The 14595-nt window shown below is 43.1% G+C and overlaps 1 protein-coding gene across 33 annotated transcripts in view; it reads right to left on the bottom strand.

The window, feature by feature from the left end:
• Positions 1-14595, bottom strand: part of NEB (nebulin) — a 197563-nt gene that overhangs the window by 83139 nt on the left and 99829 nt on the right. For all 33 annotated transcript variants that reach the window (XR_012646484.1, XM_075001956.1, XM_075001929.1 and 30 more), the window contains exons 81-87: positions 8085-8192; positions 6841-7152; positions 5974-6177; positions 4707-4811; positions 2110-2217; positions 1130-1441; positions 35-238 (exon numbers count right to left, since the gene is read on the bottom strand). Coding sequence is in view for 32 of the 33 variants with exons in the window: in XM_075001956.1 (XP_074858057.1) it covers positions 35-238; positions 1130-1441; positions 2110-2217; positions 4707-4811; positions 5974-6177; positions 6841-7152; positions 8085-8192 (1353 nt within the window). In the remaining variant the exon portion in view is untranslated. The remainder of the gene's footprint in view (positions 1-34; positions 239-1129; positions 1442-2109; positions 2218-4706; positions 4812-5973; positions 6178-6840; positions 7153-8084; positions 8193-14595) is intronic.

Genomic DNA, 14595 nt, shown 5'->3' with positions numbered 1-14595 from the left:
TGTGAACGTAGAAAATATAATATATAAAGGTTACCTCACTGATCTGCAGAGCATTGCTTTTAGCCAAGACAACTTCTGGGGTGTCAACTATGCTGGTAAATTTCAATTCATCTGGCCGCTGACGGTATAATCTGTCGTTCAGGAGCTGCTGGGCTTTCTTCACTCTGGTCACATCCACACAGCCTTCAGTCAACCAACCAATGCCACGTAGCCATTCAAGGTCTGACTTGTAAACGTTCTACAGACAAAATTGTTCTATTAGTTATATGTGGCAAGTACGGGAGTTTATTGTCAGTGCATAGCAAGGTAGTGCACTGCACAGCGACAGGAGCAGATCAGACAGAGCTGTAAGTTTTACTGTCTCAATTTCCTCTTTGATCCCCCTCACATTAGAGAATATTTCATCTACTACCTGACTCCATTAGTATACATGCTCTAGCCAATGAATTTGGGGGAAGAATGGAATTAAGTTTCCACCCACTCTTTGCACTGCTGATTACATTAGAAAAGAAGTAGTAACCCAAAGCAGATTTATCTCTGCCTCTATCTCTCAATCATGGTATGACTCGTGACAGAGACAATCCTCAGAGGGAAATAACAGAGAATAGAACAAGTCACATTCTTGCCCAAAATAAATAATTTCTCTTGTATAGCCATACAAGAGAAAATCAGACAAGTAAAAAATTAAATTGTATTTCTACTCTCTTAATTTAATCTAAATTAATTCTATCACCAGCTTTTATTTCTGCTACATTGTTACCCTGTAGGGAATACTGCAACAAAAACAATTGTTTTGGTCTAAAACCCATCATGTTCAGTGATGCTTTTTATGTGTCAACTTCCTTTAAAGGTGTCTTGCCCTAGAGGAATGTCTCTGGCACATCCTGATTACAAAAGATACAAAGCATCCCAGTCAACCAGAAAGGACCAGAAAATGTCAAACAGAAGACGGGGCAAGACTTTTTAAAATGTAAGTTAATATATGTTCCTAAATTAAATACCTGAAAACCCTTTCATTAAATATTTCTAGAAGACTTTAAATGTTAAAATCTAGTGAGAGTTTGGGTATCCTCTTTCTAAATAAAACTTAGTTCTTGAAAAGTATAATGCATTATATTGATATACTCACATCACTCTGTAACTCATATGCCTTCTTAGCTTGGATCACATCATTCTGGTCTGGCAGACATGTCCACTGATGCAGGTAATTGCGATAGTCAACATCACTGACCAAGGTCTGACATTTCTTGGCCTGAACAATTCCTAACATGTCCACTGGGCTACTGAATTTGGTCTTTGATTGCTCAAAATATTTTTTGTACTCCCTGTCACTCTGGATCTTGGCTGCATGAATGGACCATACCAACTTGGGATCATCCTGAAGGCTCCGGAATCCCACGTAGTGACCTAATTGCTGGCGGTAACCTGTTTTGTATTTGTACTAATCATGCATTTGTAAAAAAAACAGAAATCAAATTAAAAACTAAACATTTTCATCAGGCATTTAAATATATACAAATGTTCGTAAAACTGCAGTTTATGTTTTATTTTATTTGTTAAAATTTAAGTAAACTACAAGGATTGTCTTTCAAGGCCTGCTCCCATTCCTATTGAAATCAATAGGAATCTTTCAGCACAAATTAGATCAAGCCCCACTTGCTGTAACCTAGCCCCACATGTGCTTTACGGAAACACATATTAAAAATATTTTTCATCCTTTTTATTTATCCAGAAGTTTCAGGAGATTGGCAAATCACCCAAAACTTCTGATGCATGTCAGGACTTTATCTGAGTCTGTGAAAAACAGAGTAGAAATATTTAGGTATCTGAACTATTTCCACAATAATTCAACCAACTCTGTCTATTACATTATCACTGGTGGCTTATGATCTACTTTAACTGTACTTTGAGTCAAACCGCTATGATTTGCCATTTTAAAATCCCTGGCAAGAAGCAAATAAGTTTATAAATAATATAAAACATACAATCAATTTTTATAAACTTGTGCATAGTTTTCAAACTTTTTTGAATGTTTACCTTAAATAAACAAACAAAGAAACAAACTAATAAATAAATAAAATGAAATAAATAAAAGAAGTGAGACTGTACCTCACTAGCAATGTCTCTAGAAGCCTTGGCACGTTTTATGTCAATGGCATCAGCTCTTAAGTCATAACCTTTTTCCTTGGCTTCTTCCCAGCTTAACTGATAGAGTTTCTGTGGATGAAGTGAATATGTTAACTTGCGCATAGAAAAATAGTGTAAATATCTTAATAGAAGGCAGGCTGTATACATTTAGTTCAAATTCCTGATAGCAGAATATAAAAATTAAAGTGTAAGCATTCTTGTAATCACGATAGTTTTTAAATTTAAAAAATCTCCTTTAAAATCCAATCTGTTCCTCTGTGTGGCTCACTTTCACAGCTTCCTGCAATGGAGCATAAGTAATGGTTACCCAAGATTTCCTTGTGCTGAAACACATTTACTAAGAGGCACTTGGCCTTAAGTGAAAAGTGTCTGTCCAAAGACTAAGTCTCTGAGTCCGAGGCTTAAGATCAAGCCCAAAACTGATAGAGTTCTTTGATCACTGATGTCTCCCTTTTTTATGGTAGGATGTGTTCTTCTCAAACGCTCTGATTCAGTTAACGTGGTAACATGGGTACAATGATCATTAGCATAACAGGAACTATCTAATAAGTCAATTTATTTGGAATTTAGATATGTACTTTAGCTGTTTATATGTTTTATAACTGAGCATTGCTTGACTCTCATTTTGACCTCAAAGGGGTCACTTTGGGATCTGTTGTTGCTGAATACTGTGGCAGTCATGTTGTCATGAAGCAGCCTTAAAACACTAATATATTTTTTCAGGCAGCCGATCTTTGAGGGGCTGGTCCACAGGACACTATGACTGACTGAGTCGAATGCTTTGGTCAGATTGATGAAACTCATATATGAGGCTTGGTTATGTCCATGATATTTTTCTTGCAGTTGCCAGGCAGTGATGATCATGTCCGCTATTCTTTGGAATGATCAGAAGCCACACTGAGATCTGGGTGAATTTCTTCTGAGAGTGGCAAAAGTCGGTTTGCAAGGATTCGAGCTAAGATCTTCCCTGCTGTAGCCAGGAGGACGATGCCACAATAATCTCCACAGTCCTACCTGTCGTCCTTCTTGAAAAGACTGTCGACCAGTGTGTCTCTGAAATCTTGTTTCATCTGTTTCCTATCCAACTCTGGCCCACCTCCTCTGAAGACTTTGGTGGGTATTCCATCTTGGCTGGTTGCCTTGTTGCACTCCATCACTTTGATGGCAGCTTGGACCTCTCTCAGGGTAGGAAGTGTTGCACGATCATTTTGAGGCAGTTGCTGAGGGATTTGGTCAAGGCTGTATCATTGCCCCATCACTGTTCTGCATCTTCATCTCCATGACTTTTCACTTCGTTGATGGCAAGCTTCCAGATGGTGTGAAAATTGTCCATAAAATGAATGGGAAGCTTTTCAGTCTCAGGAGACTGAAGGCTAAAAGCATGACCTCCACAATCTTGATCATGGAGCTCCAGTACCCAAATGACAATATGTTGATGTTCTTTTTCCCACAGCCCTCCAGACCATCTTAAGTGTCTTCACCGAGGCATATGAAATTCTTGGCCTCACACTGAACATCAAAAAGACCAAGGTACTCCACCAACCTTCACCAACAGGGCAATCTCATGCACCTTCTATAGAAGTCAATGGAGAACTGCTGGAAAATGTGGAGCACTTCCCATACCTTGGAAGTCATCTTTCCACTAAAGTCGACATTGATGCAAAAATCCAGCACTGTCTGAGCTGTGCAAGCTCTGCTTTTACTCGCCTGAGACAAAGGGTCTTCACGAACCAGAACATCTATCCCAAGATGAAGCTCTTCGTATCCAGTGCAGTAGTTACTCCAATGCTAATATATGCACGTGTAACCTGGACAACATGCAAGCATCATTTGAAGGCACTTGAACAATATCATCAATGCTGCATCAGGAGAATCCTAAATGTCTCTTGGGAGGATAGGCACACAAACACTAGTGTCCTGGAAGAGTCAAACATGACCAGCATCAAAGCCATTATCATCCATAAGCAACTTTGCTGGACTGGTCAGGTGGTTCCTATGTCTGATCAGTGCCTCCCAAAACAGATTCTGTTTTCCAAATTGGAGGAAGGACAGAGCAACATTGGGGGACAGCAGAATCAATATAAGGACATGCTGAAGGCATACATGAAAGAGTGCGGCATTGGTGTCTACACTTGGGAGAACCTTGCCCAAGACTGTCCCCAGTGGAGATTGGTCATCTGTGAGCGGTTGGCTCCATTTGAGACGTCCCGCTGCATTGCAGACAAGGAGAGGTGGAGAAGAAGAAAAGAGCATCAAAAACTGCCCTGCGTCCCTCCAAAAGTTACTAACACCTGCCTCTTCTTCATAAGATCTGCGACTCCAGAATTGGGCTGATCAGCCATCAACAGACTCACACATAGGAGGGTGACATGGAGACTTCCTACTCGTTATCGAGCGACCACCAAGAGAGGAGAGAGAACTGAGCTTTGAATAAGGAAGATTACATTAGAATATGTATGTCAGACCCTGGCTTCACTTATGACTAATGGGACATTATCTCACTTTGCAATGTGTACTTTTGGATTAATACATTTATAAAGTTTACTTTAAGCTCTTACCTTGCTGACATTCATAGCATTGATTCTGGACTGCAACATCTCAGGGGTATCAGAAGGAAGGGTAAACTGAGTTTTCTCTTTATCCCAAACCTCCCGATATAAAGCCTAAGGACATAGCAATCAAAGAGGTATTCAGTACAATGTCGAAAAAACATATCTGTACTATTGCTGATATAAGCCTGATCTCATCTGGGATAACTGGTCCAGTTCCCTTTGAATCCAGTGACAAAACTCACACTAACCCAAAGTAAACAGGACTAGGGTCTTTTTGATTGAAACTGTACAAAGACATCAGGTCTAAATTAACCTTTTTAGGGTTTTGAAAAATCTCCTTTTGGTTAATTCATTTTCCCCAAAAGTGCTCCTTCTCTAAAGTTTTCCCACATTCCCCAAATTCACACTAGATCTGAAGAAGTGGGTCTGTCCTACAAAAGGTCATCACCTAATAATTATTTTGATAGTCTTTAAAGTGCTGCAGGTCTGCTTTTTTGTTTTCTTTAGGTTGGGAAGTAGATTCATCCATTCTTCAGCATAGCTGTACTTATAAAGGATAACACTAGTTATTCAATTTTAAACTATATGTATTATGTATTGGGTTTGATAGGTGGCTTTTGGCATACTTTTCTATCTGAAGCACATGCTTTACTTAGTGTGTTTATTTAAACTATTTTGTTAAAACAATGAGGAGTCCTGTGGCATCTTAGACAAACACATTTATTTGGACATAAACTTTTGTGGGCAAAAAACACTTCCCCAGATGCATGATACAGCTACCCTCTGAGACTTATCATTTTGTTGCGATGTTTTATGTTAGTTATAAATATAATATTTGAACTGGAGAGCCAGTTTTATGAAATAGAGAAACTACCACAGCTTCTCAATCTTCCTTTCTGAAGGTTTATTCTAATTTATTTCCATATAAATAGAAAGACTCTCATTGATTTCAGTGTGTGTGAGAGTGACAGAAAGAGAGAGAAAGATGACTCTAAAGGTGGGAGGAGATAGCCAAAGCCACAGTCTCAAACTGGTAGATTGTTTTAAGTAATTGTTTGATTACTTCTTTGAAATAAATACTGTGCAATTATCTGTATTCCTTATTAGTGAATGGATTTCACATTATCCAGTTTGTACTTTGATTAATAGTTACTGGGGAATACCTGCTTCTAAAACCCTGAAAGTCCCCATACACAACATACTGTTTTCTTTTTTATTTTAAATAATAAAATACTCAAGGAACACTGAAGCACAAGTTCAACACATTGCTTACAGAACTCTGATTTAGAGCATTTGTCTTCGCCAGCACAATCTCCGGTGAGTCAACAATGCTGGTGAATTTTAATTCATCTGGCCGCGTTCGATACAATCTGTCATTCAGGAGCTCCTGGGCTTTCTTCACTCTGTCCACATCCACTGAACCATCTGGCATCCAGCCAATGCCACGCAGCCATTCCAGGTCTGATTTGTACACATTCTACAAACAAACATAATTGCACTATTAATTACATAGGACTAGCATGCGAGTTTATTCACAGCTCATCAGAAGGGGCTACTCTGCACTGCCCAGGGAGCAACCCACAAGAAGAATTAACTGTCTCACACAGAAGCTAGGACTGCAATCTATTAACCCTGTCAAATAACCTAGTCTCTTGAAAACACACCCTGCTTTCTTACAAATGTGTTGCGTGAACATTCCAGAGATAGAAACAGATCAGCTGGACTGGCATCAGATCACTCTGTAATGAAAAGTTCATTGATAAACACAATTGCTAAGACACAAAAGGAAATGCTTCAAAGAAAGCACACAAATCCTTGTTTGTCTTCACACCACATTCCTCATGTGCAGTCGTTTACTAATGCATATAAAGCACAGCAGTTACCAAGGAGACTGCTCAGGTACATTAGAAGTGGTCAGAAATAAGCACTGTGGGAATTCCCAGGTAGGACCCACTCTTGGGAGAAAAATAACTTAATACACCCACTGAAGAGCTGGGGAAGGAAAGATGAACTGCAGAAAGTTTTGTGGTGGGCCTATCCCCTGTGGTCAGTATCACAACATCTTGATCAGTCTACAGAGCCTCGTATTGAAACAGCTACTGATTTGGCACCCCACACTTGCCCATACATGCCTACTTACATCACTTTGTAGCTCATAGGCGTTCCTTGCATGGATCACATCATTCTGGTCAGGCAGACATGTCCACTGATGCAAATACTGACGGTACTCAACATCACTCACAAATGACTGGCATTGCTTGGCTGCTTGGACAGGCACCGCATCAACTGGTATATTGATCCTGGCCTTTGAACTGTGATAAGCCTTCCTGTATTCTCTGTCATTCTGCATCTTCATTATATGTGCAGCCCATGCCAATTTGGGATCTTCCTTTGCAGTTCGGCATCCAATATAGTGGCCTTTCTGCTTCTCATGGGTTTCTTTATATTTGTACTAAAAATACAGAAAGAAAATTATAGCAGAAATAGCTGTGAATCATTCTACATTCTAAGGTAACTGGTGATTATCTGTGCCAGACCTGAGAATATATACTGGGATTTTAAAGGGTATTCAATTAGCGCTTTTGACATTCAAGGCTCATTAAGAGTGTTCCACGTCAGACCCCAAAAGATTGATTCCTCAAATCACCAGTGATTCTGGAAAATGTGATCCATTGATTTTAACAATTTCAAACCATTATAAATGTAAAATATTCCCTCATTATTTACAACCAATGTTTCCTCCAATCTTTTCTATTCAAGTGTGGATTTTTCCATATATGTGCAGTACAAATTTATATGTGTAATAAGGCATGTGTGAATGTGCATCACCTGTAGAAGTGAAAATACTTGTTGTGGGCACTCTGCTAATCAGCTGAGCAACAGCTGAATCTCTCCTGAGTGAATGTGTGCAAGTACCCAGCTTACAGGGAACGCTGGTTTTGATACACAATTATTCTAATTGCTTTGCAAGCTTTATAAACACTGCTATGTTTCAGAAAACTTGAAAACTTGAAAACAGGAATGACAAAAAATAACACCTTTGAATTACATATTGGGAGCAGCAGAAATATAGTACTGCAAATAAATGTTTACAGTGTAATACAAAATAGCTCTCTGCACCTCTACTGAGACTTCTTTGATAAGACAGCTGCAAAATACAATGTTCTGTTATCACTAATATATTACCAGTAATCAATTTCTACTAGAAAAGGAGGGTCTAGACAGGATTTAAAATAATGCAAATATACCAGGCACCATGATGTTCACAAATGAATACGTAAGTACTTCACATTGAGCTTAGCTGGCAACAAAGTTGTCTGCTGATACAAGGATGCATAGGCAGTGCCTTTCACTGAAATGAAATGGAAGGAACAGAGATAGTACCTCACTAGCAATGTCTCTGGAAGTTTTGGCATGTTTGATAGAAATGGCATCAGCTCTTATGTCATAGTTTTTCATCTTGGCATTTTCCCAGGCTTGCTGATAATGCTTCTGTAATCACAACCAAAGAGCCAGAATTCAGAATTCATTTCATTTCTCTCCAAACAAATTTTCCTAAGATTTATAGCACAAATGTTTCACTTCATCCTTTCAGTTTTCTGAATTATAAAAGTTATTCATAACCCTTAGCTGATAATTACTGAACAGATGTAATGATTAATTACATAGGTCCCAAACTTGTATGTTATACCCAGAGTCCTGTGCCCATCTGCAGCCCCACTGACTTCAGTGAGACATTGTATGGGCAGGATTCCCTCTCATATACCAAATAACAGGAATGTGGCCATAGATGCTGCATATCAAACCATTCACATTGAGGGCCTGATCCAAAAGCTACTGAAGTAATGGAAGATTCTCATGTTCTTCTATGGTGTTTGGATCATGTCTTGTATTAGTCTTGCAGAAAAGTCACTGGTCAATTATTTCATGAGAAGTCTTTGCAGTATTTTCAATGGAAACATCTCACAGTCTTCCACTGAAACAGGCTGAACCTCTCTAGTCCAGCACTCTCTTGCCTGGCAACATCCATATTCCATCATTATTTTAGTTATCCAGACGACCACTTATCATGAGCATGGCCAAGTTTTCCTTGGCCACATAGTTTGTTTACAGCCACCAATAGTATTATTTAGCTGCAATTTAGCCCTAAATGTCTTCTAAGAGCCTAGTAAGCAGTGGAAGTGTTGGTAAAGCTGCTAGACAATATTGACCTCCCACTATTTGGAAAAGTCTCTAGTTCAGCACTGGTCAGGTCACAAGGGTGCTAGACTAGTGCAGTCAACCTGTATCAAGATTATTTTTAAAACTTTCAAACAATTACTGTCATACAACCATTAAAGCATGTCAAGGAAGTTCAAAACAGAAACCATATTAGAATAATGCTAGGGACCAAAATGAAGCTAAAAGCAGAAAGATTATGCAGGGGAACTTATCTGATATTTAAATTAGAAGCGCTTGCTGAGCATTCATCCAGAATTAATCAGATTTTGTGGGACACCCTCCCAAAAACATCACTGATATTTGCTGCATGGTATTTTGGCCTACAATATCTTGTTCAAACCTCCAACTCCCTAAAGGAAGTTGGCAATTCAGGCAATAGTATATATTGAATTTTAAAATAGTACCATTTAATTACTTTCTTTTCTTATCAACACATCATAGCTATGTCTGCACCAGAGCACTCTTTTGAAAGGGCGCCATTCAAAAGAGAGTAGCCAAAAGATGCCCTTTCAAAGGGGAATGTCTACACACAGACTGGGGCTGGTGTCATCAATTTGTGCTGTTAAAAGCGCCATCTGCACGTACCCACACCCTCTTTCGAAAGCATGAGCCAGGTATGATTGCTCAGAGCTCCAGTATGAGGAAGGAGAAAATCCAGTTGAGTATCTTTGGGTTAAGCTTAGAGATGGAAGTAACAGAGATGATGTTGTAGTTGGTGTCTGTTATAGGCCGCCAGATCAGGGAGAGGAGATAGATGAGGCCTTCTTCAGGCAGCTTAGTGAAGCTTCCAAATCACAGGCCCTGGTTCTCATGGGAGACTTTAATCATTCACACATTTGTTGGGAGACCAATACAGCAGCACACAGACAATCCAGGAAGTTTTTGGAAACTATTGGGGATAACTTCTTGGTACAAGTGCTGAAGGAACCGACCAGGGGCCGTGCACAACTTGATCTGTTGCTCACAAACAGGGAAGAGCTAGTAGAAGAAATAGAAGTAGGAGGGAACCTGGGCTGCAGCAACCATGAGATCATAGATTTCAGGATCCAGACAAAAGGAAGAAGGGTGAGCAGTAACATACAGACCCTTGATTTCAGAAGAGCAGACTTTGACTCCCTAAGAGACTGGATGAGCAGGATCCCTTGGGAAACAAAGATGAAGGGGAAAAGAGTTGAAGAGAACTGGAAGTATTTTAAAGAAGTCTTACTGAAGGCACAGGAACAAACAATCCCGGTGCGTAGTAAGAAATGCAAACATGGTAGGCAACCAGCTTGGCTTAACAGGGAAATCCTTAGTCAGCTTAAATTCAAAAAGGATGCATACAAGAAATGGAAACGAGGACAGTTGGCTAACGAGGAGTATAAACATATGACTGGAGAATGCCGGGCAGTAACAGGGAAAGCGAAAGCACAATTGGAACTGCAGCTGGCAAGGGATGTGCAGAATAACAAGAAGGGTTTCTACAGGCATGTGAACAATAAACGGGTTATCAGAGAAGGTGTGGGGCCATTACTGGATGAGGGAGGTAACCTAGTGACAGATGATGCAGGAAAAGCTGAAGTACTCAATGCTTTTTTTGCCTCAGTCTTCACAGACAAAGTCAACTTCCCAATGATGGTCCTAGATGATGCAGTACGGGAAGGTGGAGGGCAGCCATCTGCGGGGAAGGAACAAGTTCTGAGCTATCTAGAAAAACTAGATGTGCACAAGTCCATGGGTCTGGATTTAATGCACCCCAGGGTACTGAGGGAATTGGCAGAGGTCATTGCTGAACCTTTGGCCATTATCCTTGAAGACTCTTGGAAATTGGGGGAGATACCGGATGACTGGAAGAAGGCAAACTTAGTGCCCATCTTTAAAAAAGGAAAGAAGGACAATCCAGGGAACTATAGACCCGTCAGCCTTACCTCAATCCCTGGGGAAATAATGGAGGGAATCCTCAAGGAATCCATTCTGAAGCACTTGGAAGAGGGGAAAGTGATCAAAAGCAGGCAACATGGATTCACCAGGGGCAAGTCCTGCCTCACCAATGTGATCAGCTTCTATGACGACGTAACAAGCTCTGTGGACATGAGGAAGTCAGTGGATGTGATATACCTTGACTTCAGTAAAGCTTTTGATACGGTCTCCCACAACATTCTTGTCCATAAGTTAAGGAAATATGGATTGGATCCTTGGACTATAAGATGGATAGAAAGCTGGCTTGATGGTCGGACCCAACGGGTAGTGGTCAATGGCTCAATATCTGGATGGTGGTCTGTTTCAAGCGGAGTGCCGCAAGCCTCGGTTCTGGGGCCAGTGTTATTCAACATCTTTATTAATGACCTGGATGAGGGACTGGGTTGCACCCTCAGCAAGTTTGCAGATGACACAAAACTAGGGGGGGGAGAGGTAGATACATTGGAGGGTAGAGAGAGAATCCAGAGGAACCTGGATAAATTGGAGGACTGGGCCAAAAGAAATCTGATGCGGTTCAATAAGGAGAAGTGTAGAGTCCTGCACCTGGGGCGGAAGAATCCCAAACATTTTACAGGCTGAGGACTGACTGGCTCAGCAGCCATACGATGGAAAGGGACCTAGGGGTTATGGTGGATGAAAGGCTGGATATGAGTAAATAGTGTGCCCTTGTAGCCAAGAAAGCTCACAGCATACTGGGGTGCATTAGGAGGAGCATTTCGAGCAGATCTAGGGAAGTAGTTATTCCTCTTTATTTGGCACTGGTGAGGACACATCTGGAATATTGTGTCCAGTTTTGGGCCCCCCAGTATAAAAAGGATGTGGATTTGCTAGAGCAGGTTCAGCGAAGGGCAACAAAAATGATTAAGGGTCTGGAGCACAAGACCTATGAGGATAGGCTGAGGGATTTGGGCTTGTTTAGTTTACAGAAGAGAAGACTTAGAGGTGATTTAATAGCAGCCTTCAACTTCCTGAAGGGGAGCTCTAAAGAGGAGGGTGAGAAATTGTTCTCAGTGGTGTCTGATGGCAGAACAAGGAGTAATGGTCAGAAGTTGAAGAGGGAAAGTTGTAGGTTAGATATTAGGAAAAACTTCTTCACCAGACGGGTGGTGAAGCATTGGAATGGTTGCCTAGAGAGGTGGTGGATTCTCCATCCCTTGAGGTTTTTAAGTCCTGGCTGGACAAGGTCCTGGCTGGGATGACTTAGTAGGGGTTGATCCTGATTGAAGCAGGGGGCTGGACTAGATGACCTCCTGAGGTCCCTTCCCGCCCTATGATTCTGTGATTCTGTGAATTGTTGTGTCTGGGATTTCATGGCAGACAAGCCCTTTCGGAGTCATAGCCGGCCCCACTGCTGGGGGGAGACCCCCCCCCAGGGGCAGCCAGGGATGCCATGGACCCTTGGCTCCTTCGTCGCCACCCCCCACTCAGGTGCTCTGCTGGCTCTGGAGCTACCCCACCAGCTGAGAGTGATGGGAGCACCTAGTCATGTGGGGAGTGGGATGATGACCAGTGGCTCTGGAATTTCCAGATGCGGTGGCAGACCTTTATGGAGCCCTGCCAGCAGCTGTCCCTGGCACTGAGACATGAAGACACCCAGATGCAGCGCGCCCTCCCTGTGGAGACTAGGGTCACAGTTGCTGTCTGGAAGCTGGCCACTCCAGACAGCTACCGCTCCGTGGGACACCACTTTGGTGTGGACAAGGCCACGGTCAGGGCCATCATGATGGAGGTAAGGAGGGCCAGGCCACACACCCACCAGGAGGCCAGGGGTCCTGGGCCTGGGAGTCCAGGGTGAGGCCAGGGCAGGGCCTGGTACACCCTGCACACCCTCACAGGTGTGCATGTCTCCGGCTGTGCAGATGGCGCGTGTCCTCAACATGATGCTCCTCCAGAGGATGGTCTGCATCGGGGACCTAGAGGCAGCCATTGTGGGCTTTGCCGCACTTGGGTTTCTGAATTGCTTTGGGGTCCTTGACAGGACCCACATACCCATCGGCACCCCAGAGCACATTGGAGGACAATATATAAACAGGAAAGGCTACCACTCCATGGTCCTGCAGGCCATGGTGGACAGCCGGGGCCAGTTCTAGGACATCTCTGTTAGCTGGCCCAGCTACACTCACGATGCACCCTTTTTCCACAATTTGGGCCACTGGCTGGAAGCAGGAATCTACATCCCCAGAGGGAGATCCCTGGTGGCCAATGTGGCTTATCTGCTCCAGCCCTGGCTCATGCAGTTTAACACCCAGCTCAACCACACCCACAATGTGGTTGAGTGACCCTTCAGCTGTATCAAAGGCCGGTGGTACTGCCTCCTAACTCTCCTGGAGGTGGGCATCCTCAGTGCTCCCCAGGTGATGGGCATCTGCTGCACGCTCCATAATATCGCGTAGAGCCGGGGGAGCCTTTGTACATGGGTGGGCAGCCGACGCCGACACAAGCTACCCCAGCTGGTCGCCACTCCCAGCCGCCAGGCCCACCAGGAATGGGTCTGCATCCGGGAGGCCCTGTGCAGGTATTGAGGATGGAGGATGGGGAGGTGGTGACCCATGGGCTCAGGAGGCTTCGGACCTCCTGGCAAAATGGGCAAGAAGTGGGGGCAGGCCCCAACCAGCTGCTCGAGTCCCTAGCCCAGGCATACCCCTGCCACAGCTCCTTCACCTTGCTGCATACCTGGTTGGGCGTGCAGGCCGGGTGGTCATGGGTAGCCAGGCCCTCGGCCAGCTGGGCAAAAGCAGCCACATTCCACCACTTTGTGCCCATCTCACACAGGACTTCCTCGTCCTGCCATAGGCCTAACAAGTCCTGGAGCTCATGCTGCATCCAAGAGGGGGCTTGCCTTTTCCCCCCACGGCTGGACCCCTGGGAGCCCTGGACACACTCAGAGGGGGGGCCCTGGGGCTTCTCTCCTTGCTGGCTGCTGGCCATGCTGTGCTGGCAGCCACCATGATGGGTTTGGCTGAGACATGCAGGGGCACCATGTGCAGTGGCTGCTGCCTGCATGCTCTCAGCTTCCTGCAACAAGGTTCCAGTGTGCGTGTGTGGCTTTAAGGGCTGCTGCCATGGCGGACCCTGCTTTTTCGCAAGAGTGGGTTGCAGAACATCTATACACACCTTGTCTCAAAATAAGCTTTCAAAAGGGGTGACTTTTCCTATTTCGTGTTTGGAAGAGCAATTTCAGATGCTGGGACATGTTCCTTCAATTACGTTTTCAAAACAGCGCGCGGTGTGCATGGATGCGACGCATGCTCTTTCGAAAGAGGGCCTGGGCTTTCAGAAATAATGCCTAGCATAGACACAGCTCATATGTTTAGACAGACATTCAACATGGTCATCTAGATGCTATGGTGACAATCTCTACTTATGAAAGACAAAAAGGCAACAGTTCTGTGTTTCAGATCTTGCATCACAATCACTGCTGCAATAGGTGAGTGATACTCCACTGGCTACAAAGAACAAAGTGAGAAAGAGAGGAATGTCATTGACTCCAGATTAATTAATCTGGTTCATTGTATTCTGCGAACATTGTGCTTGTTAATCATGTTTTATGCTGAACACCAAATCACAATGTTTCATTTACATTCTAAAATACAAAATAGTAAACGCGATTATGTCAAAACCAGGAAGACCATAATGAGTGTTCTAAAACAGGGCAAGCTCAAAATGATGGCTGCATATGGGATTGTTCACTTCAAAAACATTATGTATTTTTATT

Source organism: Carettochelys insculpta, chromosome 8, assembly GCF_033958435.1.
Source record: "Carettochelys insculpta isolate YL-2023 chromosome 8, ASM3395843v1, whole genome shotgun sequence".
Classification (NCBI taxonomy): Eukaryota; Metazoa; Chordata; order Testudines; family Carettochelyidae; genus Carettochelys; species Carettochelys insculpta.
Note: the sequence above shows the minus strand (reverse complement) of the source record. Positions and strands in the feature narration are given on the sequence as shown.